The 23,373-nt window shown below is 33.8% G+C and overlaps 1 protein-coding gene across 6 annotated transcripts; it reads left to right on the plus strand.

Moving 5' to 3' along the window:
- Window positions 1-1,489: 1,489 nt before the first annotated feature.
- Window positions 1,490-17,305, plus strand: LOC144968230 (cytochrome P450 4c21-like). 6 transcript variants are annotated; one of them, XM_078906375.1, is made up of 12 exons: window positions 1,490-1,545; window positions 2,027-2,150; window positions 3,053-3,132; window positions 4,606-4,743; window positions 6,574-6,680; window positions 7,944-8,059; window positions 10,016-10,128; window positions 11,130-11,263; window positions 12,263-12,381; window positions 14,259-14,431; window positions 14,912-15,025; window positions 16,868-17,305. In XM_078906375.1, exons 1-12 carry the CDS (start codon window positions 1,541-1,543, stop codon window positions 17,136-17,138), a joined length of 1,494 nt encoding a protein of 497 aa, XP_078762501.1. In that variant the 5' UTR covers window positions 1,490-1,540; the 3' UTR covers window positions 17,139-17,305. The 6 variants fall into 6 exon arrangements, with proteins under 6 accessions (XP_078762501.1, XP_078762498.1, XP_078762500.1 ...); XM_078906372.1 differs by having other exon boundaries at window positions 1,500-1,586; XM_078906374.1 differs by having other exon boundaries at window positions 1,519-1,554.
- The last annotated feature ends 6,068 nt before the right edge of the window (window positions 17,306-23,373 follow it).

Genomic DNA, 23,373 nt, shown 5'->3' on the forward strand with positions numbered 1-23,373 from the left:
AAAATTCACCCCATACACCGGAGCATACTCAATGTCTCAATCGTTTCTATGTTATATGTTTGTGATGAGAATATTGGCTATTAAGCTTAACTGCTGGTCAAAATTACTTCGCGATGGTGGTGAACGAATCGGCGATCTCAAGAAGTGGGTGAGAGAGGGATCTAGAAATGACTTTGGGTTTGAAACGAATATTTTATGTGTTCGTGGATAGCTCACACGGTAGAGCCACGCTCTCACCTGCCAGGCGGAGTTGTCGTACCAATAAGGTCGCAGGTTCAAACCCCACCACCGCCGCGAAAAAAATTTTTATTCTCTATTGTCTTCTGGCACTTTTCTACTCACTTCATATCTTGTTGTTACCAACATAAGTGCCTGCTCCACTCACTTTTCTGAATTAAAAATTCACCCCATACACCGGAGCATACTCAATGTCTCAATCGTTTCTATGTTATATGTTTGTGATGAGAATATTGGCTATTAAGCTTAACTGCTGGTCAAAATTACTTCGCGATGGTGGTGAACGAATCGGCGATCTCAAGAAGTGGGTGAGAGAGGGATCTAGAAATGACTTTGGGTTTGAAACTAGGTGAACAGACAGTAAGAGCTCCCTGGTTTGAAACGAATATTTTATGTGTTCGTGGATAGCTCACACGGTAGAGCCACGCTCTCACCTGCCAGGCGGAGTTGTCGTACCAATAAGGTCGCAGGTTCAAACCCCACCACCGCCGCGAAAAAATTTTTTATTCTCTATTGTCTTCTGGCACTTTTCTACTCACTTCATATCTTGTTGTTACCAACATAAGTGCCTGCTCCACTCACTTTTCTGAATTAAAAATTCACCCCATACACCGGAGCATACTCAATGTCTCAATCGTTTCTATGTTATATGTTTGTGATGAGAATATTGGCTATTAAGCTTAACTGCTGGTCAAAATTACTTCGCGATGGTGGTGAACGAATCGGCGATCTCAAGAAGTGGGTGAGAGAGGGATCTAGAAATGACTTTGGGTTTGAAACGAATATTTTATGTGTTCGTGGATAGCTCACACGGTAGAGCCACGCTCTCACCTGCCAGGCGGAGTTGTCGTACCAATAAGGTCGCAGGTTCAAACCCCACCACCGCCGCGAAAAAAAAAATTTTATTCTCTATTGTCTTCTGGCACTTTTCTACTCACTTCATATCTTGTTGTTACCAACATAAGTGCCTGCTCCACTCACTTTTCTGAATTATACTATAACACCAGACTACGAACATAGTCATACGCCAACATCAGTTGCAACTATAAAATTCTGGTAACGCTATATGCGGGGAATAAATGGGCATGTGTTGGTTTGTTTGTTGTCTTTTCATTGTCATTTTAAAAGAATAATTTCATCTCACGCTTCACGCCTCACGCCAACATTTCATGGGTCAAATAAGGTAAAAAACGACAGTGTCAGTAGTGTCAACTAGATTCAGTTCAGGTCATCGAGGTCATGGCCATAGTTTGTTTTATCTTGGGCTTGGAACTTCTTGCTGAATGTGACTTGTGAATGCTGAATGCGGTGATCAAAGTTCGCTTTCAAACGTCGAAATCAAAATTGAAGTTTGAAAATTACTAAAAATATATTATTACCATCATAGAATTTGAATACAGAAAAAAGTCATCTGATCTGAGAATTAAAGTGTGTTAAGTTATGCATTAGCCTACTAATAAGTAATAAGAAGACGTCTATAAATTATAAATGAATGAATTGAAATTGAATAAGAAAGCTAAGGCTGGCAACTGCTACTGATACCTACTGCTATTGAGTAGATAGACGTCTATATGAATATGAAAGCTAAGGCAACTGCTACTGAGTAGATAGACGTCTATATGAATATGAAAGCTAAGGCAACTGCTACTGAGTAGATAGACTGAGACTGTGTTCACGTAGGAGTAAAACCATTACACGAAATTCGATTTTATTAAGAGTGGTTTAGACTTAGAGAGAGAGAGAGAAAAAAAAGAAGACTGCTTTGAGATTTTCACCCATCATTTCTAAGAAAATCGTTCAAGATGGTCGAAATAGGAGGAATGAAGTCAAACCTTCGGTATCTTTCAGCAATCGTAGCGGCATGGTATTTCTACAAACATTTTATAAAGCCGTTTTTGTCGCCATTGCGAAAGGTAAGTTTTGACATATATAACACCCCCCCCCCCCCAAAAACAAAAAAACAAAAACAAAAACAAAATAAAAAAAAACGAAAGAAAACCTCCCTTTATTCATCCCACAGGGAAACTGTACTATAGGGTCTAGGGTGAAGTGGTTTTAGAGAATAAATAAAGACTTTTGAGATTATCACCTATCATTTCTAAGAAAAATTTTCAAGATAGTGGAAATAGGAGGAATGAAGTCCACCCTTCAGTATCTTTCAGCAATTGTCGCTGCATGGTATTTCTACAAACATTTTATAAAGCCATTTTTGTCGCCATTGCGGAAGGTAATTTTTGACATATTTATAATAACCTAGGCATCAGGCGTCAGCGGTAGTGCAGGGTTGCAAATTGAACTAGGGCGAGATGACTTGCTCAAGGCGACACAGCGCAGTGGAGGGTGATCAAACAGTTCCTATTGGGTACAAAGCAAAGACCGTACCGCTGAGCCAGGCTGCCCGCTGCTTTTGATTTTTATCATATACAGTCACGTCTTCATAATCCAAACACCTCTGTTCCCCAACATTTTGTCTGGATTACAGAGACATCTAGATTGTGGAATCCGTACTTAAGTATAAAGTGGCATATGTAGATGGGTATTCTAAGCCTATCATTAGAGTACACAACAAAGGACAATACCGCTTTCATTATTGGTCAATGTGGGATTTATGAGAACTTTTTTATGTGCCATTTTTTTTTTTTTTTTATCCTTTTCATTTTAAATATGGGTTATGAAGGGAGTGGTTTTAATTTTGTAATCATTTGTTTTGTTATATTTCTTTATTTTCATTTATGTTTACTATTTTAAAAGAAATATGGAAATTGCTCCTTCATTACAAAACTGTCATTATATCATGTATGTTGTTATTCTTTAGATTCCAGGCCGTCCTTACATTCCATTCATTGGAAACATGTTGGAAGTCATTCAAGGAAGTGCTAACTCCAATGGTTTGAGGTATGAGTTTTATGCCATTACAGTGAAAAATTTGATAAATTATTGCGAAAAATAAACTACTTATATAAAGATAACTGAAGTATTGAATTGAAATGAAAATAAAAGGTTTGAAAATTTAAAAACAATATATTTGAGATGGAAAAAGTGGCCTCAAACCTTCTCCTACTTTCGGCATCTAGTTTTTTCTCAATAAATCAGATTGAAGAAGGGAGTCACAACTATTTTTTAACTCATGAAAGTGACTACTTCAGTGTTAAACAGCTAAATTTTATTGCCTGTGTGCGTACATCCTAATACTTGTTGTTTCAATGGGTTACCTTAACTCACTCAACTCTAACACCGACTATGTCCATTGTTTACCCGGGTTACTTTTACCCCATGCCTATCTATTACATTTTTCTGAAACAAATTATAGGCGTTGTAGCAAAGCTAATATTTTTAGTTTTTACATGTTTATGATAGTTAAATAAAACTATCTATGCACATGCTCATTTTTAATACATTTTTTTCCAATTTTGAAAAGTAGCAAAAATCTCTAGGATTGAGTGAGTTAATGTGCGCTCGATGTGTAACAATTTGAGAACCCTTGTCATTTTAAACAATAATAATTTTTTTTTTAAGTTGTGGTTTTGGCCTTCCGGTGAAAAGTCCAGGAATTTAATCTCATTGGTAAAAGGCCAAACTCTGATAATGTATAGGTAAATGACATTAACCCTCTCCTTACCAGACATTTTCAGGATTTTCCCCAAAACTTCACACCCAACTAACACAAAAATAGATTTTTTATCAATCAAACACAATAGCAGTAAGTTCTTGCGATAAATAATTTATTTAGCAAAACATGCTCTACAATACACTGTTCATTTTCTTTACATTTTATGATGTACAAGAGAAATTTGAATAAGCAAAATGTTGGTTGTATCGTAACAAATGTGACGATTTTCCTATAGTTAATAAGGAGATGGTTAAGCAACTTCTAATCAAGATGAATGATGAATTTGAAGCAACTGTGTGCATGCCCAAGTCAACAACAACACTGTCTTTATTGAATGAGACATGATGCTTGTATGAGCTATTAAAATTTTATTCAATGGAAACAACACTGTTAATAAGCATGTACTCATTTTACACAAGATTGTTATGAGAGGCTGCTAGGAAAGAGCTTTTTACAAGGACTAAATTTGCATTGCTCACAGCAAGACATAAATCTGGGACCTAGAGGTCACAATCAGATTCTCATACTACTAGTACTAGACTGTGAACCGCTCAAAAAGATTTTTTTTAAAAGCAAAGAATGGATTGGCTTTAATGGTCGTATCTTTTGCATAGCTAAAGTGCTTTGAAAAGGTAATTTATGATTTAACATTAAACTTGTTTTAAAATAATGGATGGGAAGTGGGCACAGGAAACTCAAGATTGAAAAGGACATGGGTTCAAATTATTCCCATTTTTTATCTTGCCTATTTCTACCAGATGGATGCAGCAGCATAACTCTCGTATAATCCGATTTTACTCCTTTGGAGGAGAACCAGCCATTCTAGTGGGTGATCCCGACATGGCTAAACAAGTTCTGGTTTCTAACAGCAAAAATTTCGTCCGGAGTACCAACAGGTAGGAATGGTGAAAAGTGCAACTATCAATGTCATAGATAATTAATTTTTTTATTTAAAAAAATAAAATTTTGTGACTTGTTACTTTCTCTTTCATTTATTATGGTATTGTTGAACTCAAATGTTTGGAGTTTGGAGCGAGTTCCCAATACCACAGAGCAATTTGTGAACGAGTTTGAAATTTCAAATACAGGAACAGTTTTATTATAGCCCTCCAGTGATCTTATCCATGTTACTTCTTATCAAGATTAATCCTTTAATGCACAATTTGATGGGGGTCCAGATAGCTCAGTTGTTAGAGCACTCACTTCACACACATAAGGACCAAGATCAATCCCCCCTACCCCCCTTTGTTTTGCTTTTTCATTTGAAATTGTAAATCTAGAATCTTTTGTTACTGACATCAAAATGTTTAACCTTAAGAATTATCATTGTGGTAAAGACATCATTAAGTTTCAAAATCATTTTGTAGTAAAACGGCTGCATGTGGGGAATAGGTATTTCTTTCTGTTTTTTGTTTTTTAGAATTATTTACAAAGATAATATGGATTCTTCACCATTTAAAAAAAATTGCTATATTAGCTAAAGTAAGATACCTTCTTATCTGAAGACTAAAAGGATATCATGATATTATCTTATGGATTGAAAAAGTTTAGTCTGGCAGATGGTGGGAGGCTTTCCTGAACTATCCATTCTATCCCTTTATAAATTTTCTCTGTCGTGAGGTGGTTTGTTAATATGTTAGAAGATTCTATGTCTTTTCTTTCTTCGAATTATAATTGTTATTGACATAACGAATTAAATTTGTCTATAATTTCTTTCCAAACTTAACAATCCTTTGTCACGGTGTGTAATGATATGGTAGCTCAGTTAATTGAGAGTTCAGTTAACAGAGCATTAGACATAAAGTTAGAGATATGCCTTGCACCAAGCAAAAGCCTATCTATCGGACCTCTCTTGGAGAATGTTACATTATTTCTTATGATAAAAATATCATCCTTTGTATCAACTAGTAAATTTGGTTCCATATTTTCCAGTCTGAAAAAAAAACACTTATTTGAATAATGAAAAAATGTAAAATGTATTTATTGTAAAACAAATTAAACGTGAAACAATGGAATTAACATATAATTTATTATGTGGATATTATAATAGCATTCATTTTCTTTTTTTTAGACATTAATTGTTATGATCTAATGGTAATGATGATGACGCTGGTGCTGCTGATGATGATGATGATACTCTTGTTGATGATGATGAAGATGATGTTGATCAGATACGTTATTATAATTCTGTTATATATATATATATATTTGTAAAAAAACGAGGTGAGGACAAATAAATTAATAATTCGCTTCAAGCACTCTACGTGGTTTCGACTAACTTCACTCAATATATTTATGAGTGTTAGTGGGTACTTGTAGATACAAGAGTGCTCGATAATATTAATTAGAGCGTGTGAAATAAATGAGGACCTCACATTGTATTATGTCAGGACGGTTTGAATGCTGGTAGCATCTCCTCGGCTGACGATAAATCCATAGTTTTTCATGTATAATATATATATATATATATATATATATATATATATATATATATATATATATATATATATATATATGTATATATATATATATATATATATATATATATGTATATATATATATATGTATATATATATATATATATATATATATATATATATATATATATATAATATATATATATATATATATATATATATATATATATATATATATATATACATATATATATATATATGCAAATTTAAAACTTTGCTATTAATTGCCATTCCGATTTTTTGCTCTAGGGCTTTGAAGACCCTTGTACCAGGATTTATCATCCTTTTGAGTGGTGAGGAGCACCATGCTCTACGTCGTCTGCTTAACCCAATCTTCAGTTTTCGTGCCATTGAAGGTCTATCATGCTATTAATTTTTTAGAAGAAAAAAAATTAAGTCATGCAATCAATTAATTGCCAGGGTCTGTTGTAGATATAGTGCATCTTATCTCTCTTATTCTATGATCATTCCACATCTCTCTGTCCAGCTATTTTCCACACATATATAATATATATATATATATATATATATATATATATATTTAGACTTTGTAAATAATAATGATAATAAATTGCTGGTAGAGAGCGCCGACTGCTTAGAAAATTTTATTTTTGATTTCCTTTGCTCCTCCTCTCTTCTCATTCTTCTGTTTGATAAATATGCAACATAAAAACCTCATCTGCGGCTATGTGGTCTTGTGGTACAACACGCACTTTCGTATCAAAAGGTTCTGGGTGGGAGCGTCGCTTTGTACATAGTTGAGTCCTTGGAAAAGCCTCTTTACTCACATTCTCTCGTCACATTCAATGTAAAATGAAAATTTGGCCGTTAATAGTGTTGTCTATGTCCCAAAAAAATTTTTAATATCACCAAACAGGCATCATGTCAGCCTACATCTTAACTGTGGCTGTTCAGCTGGGGACCTCTTGTAAAGCGCTTTGAGCATGTTTAGTGGATATTGTGCTATAAGATCTCAATTTGTCAAATTATCCTTTGAAAGAATCTGCTTTGCTTTTTAGATAGGCACACTTATTGTTTGCTCCAAACTGTATCTACATGCAAATTTCCAGATTGTTTAGCATTGCAGAAGAAGAGATATTTATTGCAGACATGTTCAAATGCTTCCAGCCTTAGTTTTATTATTATTATTATTATTATTATTATTATTTATTATTATTATTATTATTATTATTATATTATTATTATTATTATTATTATCATTATTATTTTAATTATTATTTATTATTATTATTATTATTATTATTATTATTATTATTATTATTATTATTATTATTATTATTATTATTATTATTATTATTATTATTATTATTATTATTATTATTTTATTATTATTATTATTATTATTATTATTATTATTATTATTATTATTATTATTATTATTATTATTATTATTATTATTATTATTATTATTATTATTATTTTATCATTATTATTAATATTATTATTATTATTATTATTGTTGTTGTTGTTCGTGTTGTCGTGGTTCTTGTTGTTTTATTTGTTGTTGTTTTTGTTATTATTACTCATCATTTCTGTTGTTGCTTTTGTTATGATAATGATTATTATTAGTTAATGTTTTTGATTTTAATATTTTTTAGGTTACATCCCATCTTTTACGTCGATTGGCCAAAAGTTGGTCAGCAAGTGGTCAGAGATAGTTGAAGCCAATGATGGTTCAGCTGTTGTTGAGGCGCAGAATTACATGACTCGATTGGTCAGTGCTTTAAGTTGCCATTTTTTGTTTTTAATATACATTTTCATGCATGCCACGTCTGTAAACGAATATCCATTTTTTTTTGATGAATAAAGTATATCTTATCTTATTGTAGTTAACCTCTTCGATTTTGTATTAGTCCGCCAGAGTCTGATGGTTCATCTACATGGAGTTTATTTTACTTTTTCTGTAGCATGAAACTTACAGAAACATTTGCTTGATACTCTGTTGATAAAAGTCTCAACCATTGCATAGTATTTTTCAACAGATTTTAACAATCCAGCTAACCAATTATTCCTAGGAAAATAAATGGTCAGAAAGAACCAACCCAAAAGCATAAACATTCTTTTTTGTTTAACATTGTATCATAACCCTTTTTTTTTTGTATTACACCAAAGCCCGTTCGCCAATTTTTTAAATTTTGACATAGAATTAATATAGTAGACTCCTCAAATCTTGCCAGACATTTTAAAGTATTTAATATTTGCATTAACTTATTGATGAGAAGTCTGATGAATGGTCAGACAGGTTACGCTTGCATAGACATTGGACATATATCCTTCGAGGTTTTCATTTATTTTGCATTCACTGAGCCATTCTAATGATATGAAGGAGAAAAATAAATGAATTTTGACAACTTGTTTAGGTTTTTTTTTGTTTTGTTTTCCATGAAATAAATCAAACTATTTTTAGTAATTTCATGAACCAAAATTATTGACTTTGGAGAATTGTTCTTGAAGTGAACTTACAATTGTTTTGGAGACTGGTTCAGACATTGTAAATGGTAGAATTCCTTTTTTTTTTTAACCAACAAAAAAAGAAGCAGTGCCTCTTATGGATTGATTTGAAGTGGGAAAAAATGAGATCTACATCTTCAAAACATAAAAAATGCCAGATTTAATTTATTTATAAATATATGAAAAATCCTAGCTGTGTGGAAAAAGCCCAAAATTTTTCATCACTGGATTTTTCTGTGACTATATAAATTAAATTTGTTTTGTTTGTTTTAGTTTTTAAGGGTTTTACGGCGCTTGCAACACATTTAGGTCATATCAGCGGCAATAAAAAGGAAGGAAATGGGACAGTAAAGACATTCTTGATGTACAATTAAAAGTGCTTAAGGAAAAAGTAAGACAAAGGGGAATTGGTTCAAATAGGAAACAGATTTAGATTCCAAGAGCAGACTATAAGTGTACTTAGTTTGAGATCACCTAAAAGTCTAAACCAGACACCAGCACAGGTCCCCACTAAGAGGAATACACTCAAAAGTTTACAAATGATATGTTAAAAAAAAAAAAATAATAGTACATAACAGGGAGATGATTTACAAGGAAAAAAAATATCTCCCAAAACTATAACTAAACATTCGACTGTTTCCCTCCCAGCCAAGGACAAAACCAAGTAATCTCATTCCTAGACAAAGACAGAAACAACTGGAAAACAGACACAGAGTGATAGAAGACACAGCAAGTAGCTCCCTGCATACTATGGGAGGTCAGGATCCCCGCCCAATAAATTAAATTTAAACTGAGCTTTTATATAGAGCTTTATCCACTAAATGTGCTTAAAGGGCTTTACAAGGGGTCCCTGGCCAAAAGCAACATTTTACATGTAGGACGGGACATGATGCCTTTTAGGCGATATTACATTTTTTTTTTCGGACAGAGACAAAGCTGCGAACAGCCAGATACTCATTCTACACCTGAGTATGGTGGGTGGGAATGTGAGTAAACAGCCTTCTCCAAGGATTCAACTCTGCGCCGAGTGAGGCTCAAACCCAGGATCTTCCGATCCGAAAGCGAACGTCATACCACCAGACCACATAGCCGCACTATATCATACACAACTGTTTCAGTTGAACTTCAGAGTGCTTCTCCTGATAAGGAAATAGTTGAACTAGAACTGTAGTCACATTTCCAATCCACTGACTTGTTATTGCTGTTATTTTTTTTTCAGACATTGGATGCCATTTGTGAATCTGGTTTTGACTATGAAATGAACGCCCTAGACAACGATCAGAAACCCGAGGTCAACGCTTTTAATCACATCCTGGGAGGACTGGAGTTGAAGTAAACTTTTGTTAAGTTTGGTTAAAATTGAAATGACGTATACATGATAAAGTGGAAGTTTTTTTACAGGCGGCTCACCTTTCTGAATTCATCTCATTTCCATGTCAGTGGTTATAGGGAAGATCATCACTTACTGATTGATCCACATTGCCAAGAAATGTGAAATGTATTAAATGCGCTTTAATGAAATTTTTTTTTTCACAATTTTACAAATCTGGAAATAGGAAAACCCTTATATTATATCCAGAAGATGATGACAGTAATAGATCATTTCCTTCATGCCAAATTATTTGAATTATAGATTACTTTGATGACATATAAACTAAAGATTGCTTAATTTGTCGGCTGGTTACCATGACTAAGACAGCTTTGTATTGTCGAAACCATGGCTAGAGTACTTTCCATAAAGGAGGCAGTTTGGTGTTAGAAAATCTATGTTTTTTGTAAGAAAATTATCTTTTCAACTTATGAATTACATCTCCTTTGAGTGGATATGTATGAGGAATAAAAAATCTTGATCTTTTATTTAGCGCAGTATCCACTAAACATGCTCAAAGTGCTTAAGAAGGGGTCATTGACTAACAGCAACGCGTCAAATGTAGAACGAGATATGACACCTGTTAGGCGATATTACAAATTTTCCGACAGACACAACACTGTTGACGGCCATGTACTCATTTTACACCTGAGTGCGGTGAGAGAATGTGAGTAAAGAGCCTTTTCCAAGGACTCACTATGCTCCGAGGGAAAGTTTTCTTTTAGTGGGAATCTGGTACCTTATGTAGGCATAAGTATAGATTAGTACTTATAAATAACGCTTTTGATGATTATTCCCGTTGGTCTAACTTAACTGACATAAAAGTATAAAATGCTTTAGCACCTTTCACCTTTTAAAACTGATTGTCCTGTGTGTTATTTGTCTATCTTTTTCATTGTGTTAAATAGACTGGAAATTTATTTCAAGTACAATTTAACTTCTAGGTCTTAAACTTAACTTTCAGCATGCTACAAATTTTTAACCTAAACTGGCTCCCGACAAAACAGAACCGTACAATTTGGTCTGACCTTCATACTTACAAGTCTTGTATCAAACAGGTCATTGCGGCAAAGCAAGAAAAAATGAGAATGCAAGAAGGTAACACTTCTTCTTCTTCTTCTTCTTCTTCTTCTTCTTCTTCTTCTTCTTCTTCTTCTTCTTCTTCTTCTTCTTCTTCTTCTTCTTCTTCTTCTTCTTCTTCTTCTTCTTCTTCTTCTTCTTCTTCTTGGAACTGTTATCTTTGAATGGAGGAAAAGTGAAAATTTAATTTGTGTTTTGCTTGAGTTCATTTGGCATTGATCTACTGATATCTTCAATACAGGCCTCATGTAATGAATCAGAATCCAACCACATACAACAAACAATCTACATCTGAAAGTTTACTCTCAGCAATTAATAGATATAACATCTTCCATATCCTGCTAGACATTTAGGATTTGTAATCATCGTAGTATCACCTACATGATTGTCTTCAATAGTAATTCACTTTTTTTTTCTAATCAACAAATGTGGTAAAAATATGTTAATGATAACAATAATAACAATAATAATGATAATAATAATAATGATGATGATGATGATGATGATGATGATGATGATGATGATAATAATTTTGATTTGATTTTTTTCTTCAATGCAGACTGAAAACATTGAATCAACTTTGATTTTAAGCTTAAGTTGCATAAATCACAAGTTTGTTTAAATGCGACTCTCAGTAAGGCATTCAATACAAGAACAAATTTTTGTAAGAGATGGCGACCGTCTAGGAATCGTTTGCAGTTATTAGCAAAGACAAGCAAAAGATTTAAATTTTCTAACATACCCCTAGGACAGTTTTAAAAAGCATGTTTCATACCTCTATTATCACGTGGGGCTATTTTCTCAATATGCAAGCTTACTTAGTGATGGAATGCAAATATAGCTATCTGTTTCAGTTGTATTTTATGAAATAGTTTGTTATACTAACATTTATCAATTTGATAATTTTCCTGTTCCTTTAGCATTGGTTATTTTATCTTAAATCTTGTCAATTTACTGCTACAATCGTTCAGGTTAAATGGTCATGATGAATGTTTAAATGGTTATTTATTCTTGCAGGCTTGACATCCAAAGACATTCTCACCCAACTCTTACAGGTGAAAGATGATGATGGAAAGCATTTGAATAAAGACAGTCTTTATGCCCAAGTCGGTGGATTTTTATTTGCCGGCTATGAGGTGAGGGAGAGCATGTATATAGGCAATGCAACCTGGATAGAACAAATTATGGTCCCACAAATTGGATCCAATGATGACATGAAAATTGCACATTTGTTAAAAGTAATAAATGTGATCCACCATCTCAAAATGGTATTATACCAGAGTGATGTCGATTCTGAAAATTGAACTTATAGACAAAGATGATATCAAATTAAGGTTACTGTGGCTATGTGATCTAGTGGTGCCACATCCGATTTCAGATCGGAAGTTCCTGGGTTCAAGTCCCACGCTGAGCGAGCGGTGCATAGGTGTGTCCTTGGAAAAGGCCCTTTACTCCCATTTTCCACCGTACTCGTGTGGGAAATGAGTACCTGGCAGTCAATAAAGTTGTCTCTGTCCTAAAAAAAAAATTGTTGTGTTGCCTAACAGGTGTCATGTGTCATCCTACATGTTAAATGTTGTCGTTGGCTAGTGACCCTTTGTAAAGCATTTTGAGCATGTTTCATGACTATTGTTCTATAAAAGAGCTAAAAATTTATTTATTTTTTTCGTTTTTTAATTTTTGCTTAATGTTTCATATGGAATGGGATAAGTATAGTTTTATACATTGCATAAACCCAAAATCTAATTTTTCTTATTAACTTTCAATACACGATTTGACATCGGCTTCACTCTGGTATAATACCAGTTTGATGATGAGGTCACAAATGTTACTAACTAAATAAAAGAAGAACTTGAGCTTTTATATATCGCAATATCCTCAAAATGTGCTCAAAGCGCATTGCAAGGAGTCCGTAGTCAAAGCAACACTGAAATTTAGGACGAGACATGCCGCATATAAGGCAATATAATAAATTTTTTTTCGGACAGAGACAACGCTGTTGAAAGCCAAGTACTTAGCTTACACCCGAGTATAGTGAGAGAATATAAGTAAAGAGCTTTTACCCAAGGACTCAACTATGCACTGCTCAGAGCGGGACTCGAATCCTTTACCTTCTAATCCAATGGTAAGTGTCATACCACTAGACAGGGTTACCACACCTATTCTTTAAAAAATTTCCAAGGTTTTTTCAAGGTTATTTTCATGGTTTTCAATGTCTAGTCCAAATAGTTGCACAAAATATCAAGAAATATCTGATCAGATGTTTTCATTTTTATCCTGGTACCCTGGTAAAACAATTTGATTTTATAAATTATTAACTGAATTTTGTCCCTTGTTATAAGAAAAAAAACAAAACAACAGAAAATAAACCAGAAAAATAAATTGATATACCATAATTTACTTTAAGTTATATGTGATTTTTCAAATAATACTGGAATAGACGGATGGTCAAATTATTCGAATGTCATTTGTGTTTGTAACTCTATGATTGAAAATGGAAATGAGTAATCAAGTAGTGACATCATTAAGCAGTGATTTGGTGTAAATAAAAGACTTCTCTCTGATCATCACCAAGCACCAATTAGGTAGGAATTGAAACTATTTCATATCTGTTTGTTTTGTTTTGTTTTATTTTTTTTTTAACTGAACATATTTCTATTATACTAGACTTGATTAAGAGGGGGATAGAAGAGGGAAGGGAGTATTGAGGATAGGTTGATATGAATAAAATTTCAAAATACAATCGCTGTTTTTGTGAAGTCAATTCAGAATCATAGTTTATGCAAGCTTTTCACATCACTTGAATTATTCCGTATTGTTCAAATCATGTGCTTACCAAACTTGTTGGAAAAATTACTCGATGTCTATATGAGTGGTAGGAGTTGACATTGGAGAATAACTTGGAAACTGTCAAAGAATAATGCAATTCTATATTTTAAAGTATGATGAAAAACAAATTTAAAGTTATAACAAGACTCTTATTTAATCAATTTCCAATGAATATTAAAAACAGACTACAAGCACGTCCTTGACCTGGACCCTGCTTGAACTTGCCAGACGACCAGAGATGCAAGAGAAAGCTAGACAGGAAGTGATGAAATTGTTACCAGAAAAGAGTACATCAATTACACCAGAGATTTTGGAGAACATGTCATACCTTACTGCTGTTATTAAGGAGTCTTTGCGGTAAGCTGATTTTTTTTTTTTTTACTTGGCAGGCATTAGTTGTTTTGTTTTTTTAATTTTTTAATTTTATATTTCGGTTGTCTTTACATTTTGTCCAGATCATTCTCAATAATTGGGTCACACTAGCTCAGGAGCAGAGCACTTTTGTCACAAGCAAAGGGTTGGTATCAATTCTGGGTGCTTTCCAACAATTCTTTAATCCTTCCTTCCACCTATAGTAAAAGTGATTGGGTACCTGGGTCAATTAGATTTGGTGAAAAATACTTTGTGGTAGACTAGCATCCTATCCAGAGGATATAAAGAATTTTTTTTACCTGTTTAACTCGGGTTCAATAGACCTTGCTGATTTGAGGGACTACTTATCCCCATAAACACTGTAGATCAGTCATATTTTTAGAATCATTAAAAAGCAATAGCTCCTATTTATGATTACAATATTTGTGTTCTATAAACATTAATTCACCATCTTTGTTGATCCAGGATGAAGCCCCCAGCATCTACAATTTTCCGACGGACTATGACGGGTGTCCATCTCGGTGGTTACTATGTCCCAGCTGGCATACTAGTGGGCATCAACCTTGGTGCCTTGCACAAGTAAGGAATGATTAGTTATTAGGATATTAGATTTTTAAGTTGAATTCTCATCCTTTTCATAAATGAGTTTGCTTTTTTTCAGAGTTTTCATCTCGGCCCTGGTTAGGGTCTTTCATTAATGTATGGTAGGGTATATTTTTTGGAATTGATACTTGTAAGTAATCATCTCAAAACAATATCATATCGGGATTTACTTGATGCTTAACCTTAATTTATGCATATCTTATAAAATTTGAACTATCATTGCTTCCTCTTTTCGCTTTTATGCGGATTTCCGCATTTCTAATGATCCGTGAAAAATCCGGACTTGTCAAAAACCAAAAGAAATATCTGCGGAAAATTTCAAGAAAAATTTTTTTTATTGGAGTGCTTAACAAAAATCATAATTTTGATGCCAAAGTGGCTCCAAATGGCTCTAATTGCATGTCAATTTTAAAAATTTTCCGGGGAAGCATGCCCCCGGACCCCCCTTTCGGCGGGCTTCTAAAAAAATCCTCCTTTTTGACAATTTCTTGGAGGAAGCACTGACTATAATAAATGCCATTATTGAGGAGAGAGATTTTTGTTTATTTAACTCACTCACTCCTTACACTCCTTACCCTCCACCTCTGTGCTGTCCACTCTCCCTATAGATTTTTGGTAGTTTTCAAAATTGATATTTTATAGTTTTATTCAACTACAAATATAATGTAGAAATTTTAAAAAGTGGTAATTATAATATACATTTTATTTGTCTCAGAAAAATTGTAGTGATGAGAGGGTAAAGGTAACCACAGTCAAATACCGAGATAGTTGGTGTTCGCACGGTCTGTTTTTACTTACATTTGGTCATATTGACACCACATTGCACGGGACATATTTGTGGTACTCTTCCCCGTGTGTTGAATATTGTGTAAGGAAGGAAGGGGGGGGGGGGGGGGGGGGGGGGGGGGGGGGGGATGAGACTTTTAGGTGATCTCAAACTAAGTACTTTGATAGTGTGCTCTTGGAATCTATATCTGTTTCCTATTTGAGCCAATTCCCCTTTGTCTTACCTTTTCTTGGGTGTTTTAATTGTAAGAACCTTTTACTATCCCATTTTCTTCCTTTCTACTGGCGCTGATATGACCTAATGTATTGCAAGTGCCGTAAATCCCTTAAAACAAACAATCAAACAAATACCCGATTTGACAAAAATGATTATAAAACCAGGCATTTACTTCTTCAATTTCTTCGTGAAATTCATTTAAATTGACTATTATTGCTTGTTTTTTAATTGAAAACAAGAGAGGGGAGGAAGAATGGCACTTTTTTTTTAAATTGTAAAGATTTTTCATAATTTTTTTGCAGTCTCAACAGTCTTCAATTACTACTTAAATAGCTGTTTTTTAAAATCAATTTCTTTTAGGTGATCTCAAACTAAGTACTTTGATAGTGTGCTCTTGGAATCTATATCTGTTTCCTATTTGAGCCAATTCCCCTTTGTCTTACCTTTTCTTGGGTGTTTTAATTGTAAGAACCTTTTACTATCCCATTTTCTTCCTTTCTACTGGCGCTGATATGACCTAATGTATTGCAAGTGCCGTAAATCCCTTAAAACAAACAATCAAACAAATACCCGATTTGACAAAAATGATTATAAAACCAGGCATTTACTTCTTCAATTTCTTCGTGAAATTCATTTAAATTGACTATTATTGCTTGTTTTTTAATTGAAAACAAGAGAGGGGAGGAAGAATGGCACTTTTTTTGTAATTGTAAAGATTTTTCATAATCGTTTTGCAGTCTCAACAGTCTTCAATTACTACTTAAATAGCTGTTTTTTAAAATCAATTTCTTTTATTTACTTGTATTTTTCACCAGATTACCCGAGTTGTGGCCAGATCCAGAAGAATTCAAACCAGAGAGGTTTCTTGAACCATATAACAAATACGCCTTCTTGCCTTTCAGTGCGGGTCCATACATGTGTATTGGAAGCCAGTTTTCAATGACAGAAGCTAGAATAACTCTCGCCCTCATTCTTCGCAATTTTGTATTTTACTTGCCACCAGGTTATGAGTTTAAAACGATTCGAAAGTTGACCTTGCAACCCAGTCCACCTCTTCAGCTTGCTGTCAAACATTTGAAAGAGTGATCAATTGATAATGAAAAATTTGAGGCAGACACGGTGTATGGTCAAAATGTGAAAAATCGTGTACAATACAGTGCTAGACGAAGCTGAAAAAGAGAAAATAAAATTAATTCATTTAATAAAAGTTTTTAAAAAAAATTAGATTAAAAAAGAAAACAAACAAAAAAATGTCCTTACATACAACTTATCTACATGTATTCTTGACTGAAACAAAGCAAAAACCAAAATAAAAAAAAAAATAAAAAAGAAAGAAACAGATAACTTTTTGTTAGAATTTGAAACTGGGTTGTTTGTATCCCACAATGAGCAGCAAAAAAATTCATAATGTTTTCCAAACGTCTTTTGTAAATTTTGAGAGTTCCTGCTACACATTCATAAAATAATTATGACCTTGAGTCTTTTTTTTTTTTTCTCGAAGATTTTATGTAGTGTTGATGTAAATCATTTCTTTGTGTCTGGATGTGATTTGAAAAGCAAACAAAACAGTTGGTATCTGTATCTATGGAATATTGGTGCTTATACTTAAATGACATTTAAATGACAATCCCTGGGTGGGGTTTTGACCTCCCATAGTGGGCAGGGAGGTACACACTTTGATAGAATGAGATTACTTGGTTTTGTCCTGGCCCTGGCCGGAGTCCTAGCTGGGAGGGAAACAGTCAAATGCACAGTTATTGATTTGGGAGATGATATTTGTTTCCTTGTAAATCATCTCTCTGTTATGTATTATTATATTTGTTATTTTGAATCTATGATGTAAGCTTTTGAGTGTATTCCTCTTTGTTGGATTTTGTGCTTGTGTGCGGATGAGACTAATAGGTGATCTCAAGCTAAGTACATTGGTGGTATGCTCTTGCAATTTACATCTGATCCCTATTCGTTCCCAGTTCCCCTATGTCTTACTTTTTCTCGGGTGCTTTAATTGTAATTTTAGAACTTTTTACTATCCAATTTTCTTCCTTTTTACTGGCGTTGATATAACCTAAATGTGTTGCAAGCGCCGTAAAACCCTTAAAAACAAACAAAACAGACTTTAAGTACATTGATAGTATTCTCTTGGAATCTTCATCTGTTCCCTATTTGAACCAGTTCCCCTATGTCTTACTTTTTCTTGGGTGCTTTAATTGTAATTTTAGAACTTTTTACTATCCAATTTTCTTCCTTTTTACTGGCGTTGATATAACCTAAATGTGTTGCAAGCGCCATAAAACCCTTAAAAACAAACAAAACTAACAAATGGCAATCCTATCCAGATCGATTGATCATTTTCTGCTTAAACTCTTTCAATTTTGCCGCTGTAAAGATGGTTCCGCACGGATACTGTTCTAACTAAAAAGTCTCCTTGTATGTAGTTTCTTGTGCAAGTCTCTGATATTTTGAATGAACACGAGTTGTTGGTGGTGAAGATGTCAATGATGTTGTTTGCAATGTGGACGTTGTATAATGCTGGTCTAAATCTGCGTTTTGACAGTTGTGTAGAAAAGTAGTCTGATGTACTTTTCAAATATTTTTTGCCTCACATGAGCCTACCACTGAAAAATCTTTCTACTCTGAAAAATTCACAATAAATTTTGCCATCTTTTACATCACATCCACAATCCTTAACTATTTCTTATATGCCTTTGTTATTGTAAATGACTTTGAGTGGACCATTGTTTTACAAGTCGGAAAAAGTATAATAATAATGATAATAATAATAATAATAATAATAATAATAATAATAATAATATTAATAATAATGATGATGATGATGATGACGATGAGGTCGACGATAATGATGATATATATGAATATGAAGCATAGATTGTTGTATTGAGATTTGATTCATTTCTGACTGAATATTTTCTAGATTTGCTCATTTACCATTTACTGATCTCACATCAATTGTGGAGCCACTTAGAATAGTGTATATATTTTCACATGGGTTACTCTTTATTTAGTTATCTATTTAATAGTTACTTATTCATTTAATAGTCACTCGTTCAATTAATAGTTACTTATTCATTTAATAGTTACTGATTCATTTAATATTTCTTTCTTTCTTTCTTTTTCCTTTCATTCTTTCTTTCTTTCTGTCCTTCCTTCCTTCTATTGTTTCTTTGTTTCTCTTTTCATTTATTGTTTGTTTAAATCTTATTGTCAGCATGACAAGAGAAATAGGTTGGGTTTTTGTTTTTAATGAATATTTCTTTTTACAGTCCAGCATTGACTCAACATAGATTTGTTTGTGTCAAGAGAAATTATTCATGGAATGCTAAGGCGATAGAAACGTTAAGCTTGAACGGACATAAAATATGCAGAGAAAGACATTGAGAAGACAATTGTACTGCGTTTCCAATATGAGAAATTTACAAGAAGTATCAGCCAATAGTAAAAATTGTATCCAAAGTGTTAAGAAATGGATGAATGAGAACAGACTGAAACTGAATGATGATAAGACGGAGGTGCTGTATGTGGGGAACAGGAAGTGGAAAAGTGAAACAGATTTGAAGTTGGGGGATGCCTCTATTCAAATTGTTGACAAAGTTAAAAACCTTGGCACATTCTTAGACTCTGGACTGTCGATGGAGCATCAGGTTAATAATTTGGTTAGATCTCTCTTTTTCCAGCTAAAAAAGATTGCTTCCATTAGACGGTTCATATCTGAGGATGTGACCAAGCACCTGGTTGTGTCCCTCGTACTATCGAAATTGGATTATTGTAATGCTCTGTTGTTTGGCGTTTCGCAATACAATCTGAAACGTCTTCAGATTGTCCAAAACAGCGCTGCCAGACTAGTATTTATGAAGCGTAGGTGCGACTCTGCCGGACCTCTACTTCATGACCTGCATTGGCTGCCTGTTGAGAAAAGAATTAAATTCAAAGCTTGTGTTTTAGTGTATCGTTGTCTTGAAGGTACTGCCCCTTCCTACCTTTCAGAACTAATTGAAAGATATTCAAAACCCCGCCCCTTACGTTCGGCCAGTGATTCCACAAAACTAGTTGTCCCTCGAATTCGGAAAAATGCTGGAATGAGATCTTTTTCTCATTTCGGACCCTCTATTTGGAACGCCTTACCGCAGAGCATTCGTGAAAAAGAATCTTTGTCTATTTTTAAACGTTCGCTTAAAACATATTTGTTTCGATTTTAGTAGATGGTATGAGAAGCAAGATAGGTTTGGTTTGTGTTGTGTGTGTGTATGTGTGTGTGTGTGTGTGCTTGTGTGTGTGAATGAGTATGTTTCAGCCAAAGTAATTTGTAATTTAAGCGCTTAGAGTCTGGTGTCTCGGAGTTATAGCGCTATATAAGTTTTCAGCATTATTATTATTATTATTATTATTAAAGTCGAGTTTGAGCCAAGCCTAAATTACTACCCAGGTAATGCCTGGTAATAAAGTTATCACCTGGGTACCCAGGGCTAGCTCCCCGAGAGATGAATCTTCTCCTCCCCCTACCGAAATAAACACCTAGAAGCCCGGGAAGAGTAATGTATTCACCTCTGCTCTAAACATCAGCTGCTGATATGCCCTACATTTTTTAAGTTCTCATTTGTCCTTTGTTCTTCAATTTCTGTTGATTTATTTTTAAAAACAAAATGCAATGCTCTCAATAAAGCATGGACACAATAAGAAGATTAAAAAAAAAAAAAAAATTTAATGTAAAAAACAAAACAAAACAAACAAAAAAAATTAACTAAAAAACCCGAGATTCATGGAATGCCATAAAGAATTTTAAAAAGATCAAGATTAGAAGAAACGTATTTTTTTAATTTAGTTGAAATTATCTTTTTTTTTGTTTACATAAATAAATAGAATGAACATGATTCATCAAGGTATTACAATCTTTGAAATGCCATGGAATAAAAATTGATTAAAAGCAGATTTTGAAAAAGATAATTCAAAGTAGATCAACCCCGGCGTGCACATATTTGCAGGTATGACAACTGAATGCAATTATGGGCTTGATTTAACATTGTTGTAATAGAGAATATTAAGAGACATGTTAATACATACTAATTCCATCAGCCAGATTTTGTACTAAACTGAGCTAATGGGCCACAAATGTGATGAGAATCAGATGTCTGAAAGTGAATTAAGAGTTAAAAGAATGAGAAATAGGAACTTTTGAGTTGTTTGGAAGAATGTAACTTCACTATTTTCTATAAAGAAGAGAAATTATCCCCAAGTTTCATATTTATTGTAACTATTCATTTAATTTCCAGCACCTACTACCTCTCCTCGACATAATACTGCTTTGAGATGGAGGGTTACAAATGAGATTATTCTTAATAAGTTGATGATATTTTCATTGTGTCACAAATGTAATACGTATTACCCCCCACACACATAAAAACCCCAAAAATAAAAAACAAACTAAAACCAACAAGAAAAAAAAAACGAGCTTCTATATAATGCAACATCCTTTTAATTTTAACATGCTCAAAACGCTTTACAAAGTCTCCCTGACCAACAACAACACATAACATGTAGAACGAGACACGACGCCTGTTAGGCGATATTACAATTTTTTCCCCACAGAGACGACGCTGTCGACGGTCAGTACTCATTTTACACCTGATTACGGTGAGAGAATGTGAGTAAAGAGTCTTTCCCCAAGGATTATTTTCCTTGTATGGCAAATTATATTTTTATATCTATTTCATTTTGTGCCATTTCATATCAACCCAATGCAATCCAACATTTGATATTTAAGATACATGAAACTTAAACAGACTTTACCCAAACGCTTTATAAAATAAAATATAATGAAATAAAACCATTTTGTGTGGGTTTAATTTTTTTTTTTTTTTTTTACCTTAGCTTACCTATTTTATGGAGGATTGGTGGGGATTTTTCGACTCCTAAAGTGGGTGGCGGAGGTCAATCTTGTTGTGTGCTCTCATCTTCATCTGTCACTCCCATAGTGGGCAGGGAGGCACTTACTGTGTCTTTTATCTCCTTATATCTGTTTTCTAAAATGCTTTCTGTCTTTGTCTTCGAATAAGGTTACTTGGTTTTGTCCTGGCCCTAGCCGGAGTCCTGGGTGGGGTTCCTGCCTTCCATAGTGGGCAGGGAGGTACATACTGTGTCTTCTATCCCCCTATATCTGTTTTCCAACTAGCTGTCTGTCTTTGTCTTGGAATGAGATTACTTGGTTTTGTCCTGGCCCTGGCTGGATACCTTGACTGGGAGGGAAACAGTCAAATGCATAATTATTGTTTTGGGAGATGATGTTTTTTTCCTTGTAAATCATCTCTCTGTTATGCATTGTATTATGTTTTCTTTATAGTATATACGATTTGTAAAACATTTGAGTGTATTCCTCTTAGTGGGGACCTGTGCTTTTGTCTGGATGAGACTTTTAGGTAATCTCAAACTAAGTGCTTTGATAGTGTGCTCTTGAAATCTACATCTGTTTCCTATTTGAACCAATTCCCCTTTTGTCTTCTCTTTTCTTGGCCACTTTAATTGTATTTCTATAACTTTTTACTATCTTATTTTCTTCCTTTTTACTGGCGCTGATATGACCTAAATGTGTTGCAAGTGCCGTAAAACCCTTAAAAACATAAAAAAAAACAAACTGGCCGGAGTCCTGGATGGGAGGGAAACAGTCAAATGCATAGTGATTGTTTTGGGAGATGATATTTTTTTAAATGTATAATGTATGCATTTGAGTGTATTCCTCTTTGTTGGATCTTGTGCTTGTGTCTGGATGAAATTTCACAAAATTCTTGCCCCGGCGTTGTGTCGTTAGTCAATGCACTTTAAACACACCACCGTGCTCTATTCGGGTGTCGTAAGAGTAAGAGTGTATAGTTCGATTGAGGTTGCCCAACAGACATCTTGAACTATATATGAAGTAACAATTTGGTTTATCATAGCCAGCTGAAAGAATAAATGGAATTATGTATTGCGCATTAAGCAAGGTAAATACATTGAAGAGCACAATAGAAATGATCATATTTAAGAATTTTAGCCAATATTGCTTTCTTGCCATCGCTGGTTTACGTCGGCTGATGGATCACCTCGGTCATTTTCTGGGCAGACGCCCCCCCCCCCCCCTCAACAAAAAAATAAAAGAAAAAAGAAAAAAAGATTCAAGGGCGTTTGTTTGTAAGACCTTGCATTTATAATCTTACTCGCGCCTATTTAAGGACTTATAGTTCAACGTCATTTTGTCTTCCGATCACGTGAGTACTCATACTTGTGCTATATCAGAAAATCGATAATGGAGAGATTACAAGTACTTATTTACTTT

Source organism: Berghia stephanieae, chromosome 3 (assembly GCF_034508935.2).
Source record: "Berghia stephanieae isolate SIO BIC M18660-M18661 chromosome 3, UCSD_Bste_1.3, whole genome shotgun sequence".
NCBI classification, from domain to species: domain Eukaryota; kingdom Metazoa; phylum Mollusca; class Gastropoda; order Nudibranchia; family Aeolidiidae; genus Berghia; species Berghia stephanieae.

What these genes read in the sequence shown, in the direction of transcription:
- LOC144968230 (XM_078906372.1), top strand. Translation starts at nt 1,534, where the DNA reads ATGCTGAATGCGGTGATCAAAGTTCGCTTTCAAACGTCGAAATCAAAA. An exon ending in GCTAACTCCAATGGTTTGAG is followed by an intron (nt 3,133 to 4,605) that starts GTATGAGTTTTA and finishes TATTTCTACCAG; the next exon opens with ATGGATGCAGCAGCATAACT. An exon ending in AACCTTGGTGCCTTGCACAA is followed by an intron (nt 15,026 to 16,867) that starts GTAAGGAATGAT and finishes ATTTTTCACCAG; the next exon opens with ATTACCCGAGTTGTGGCCAG.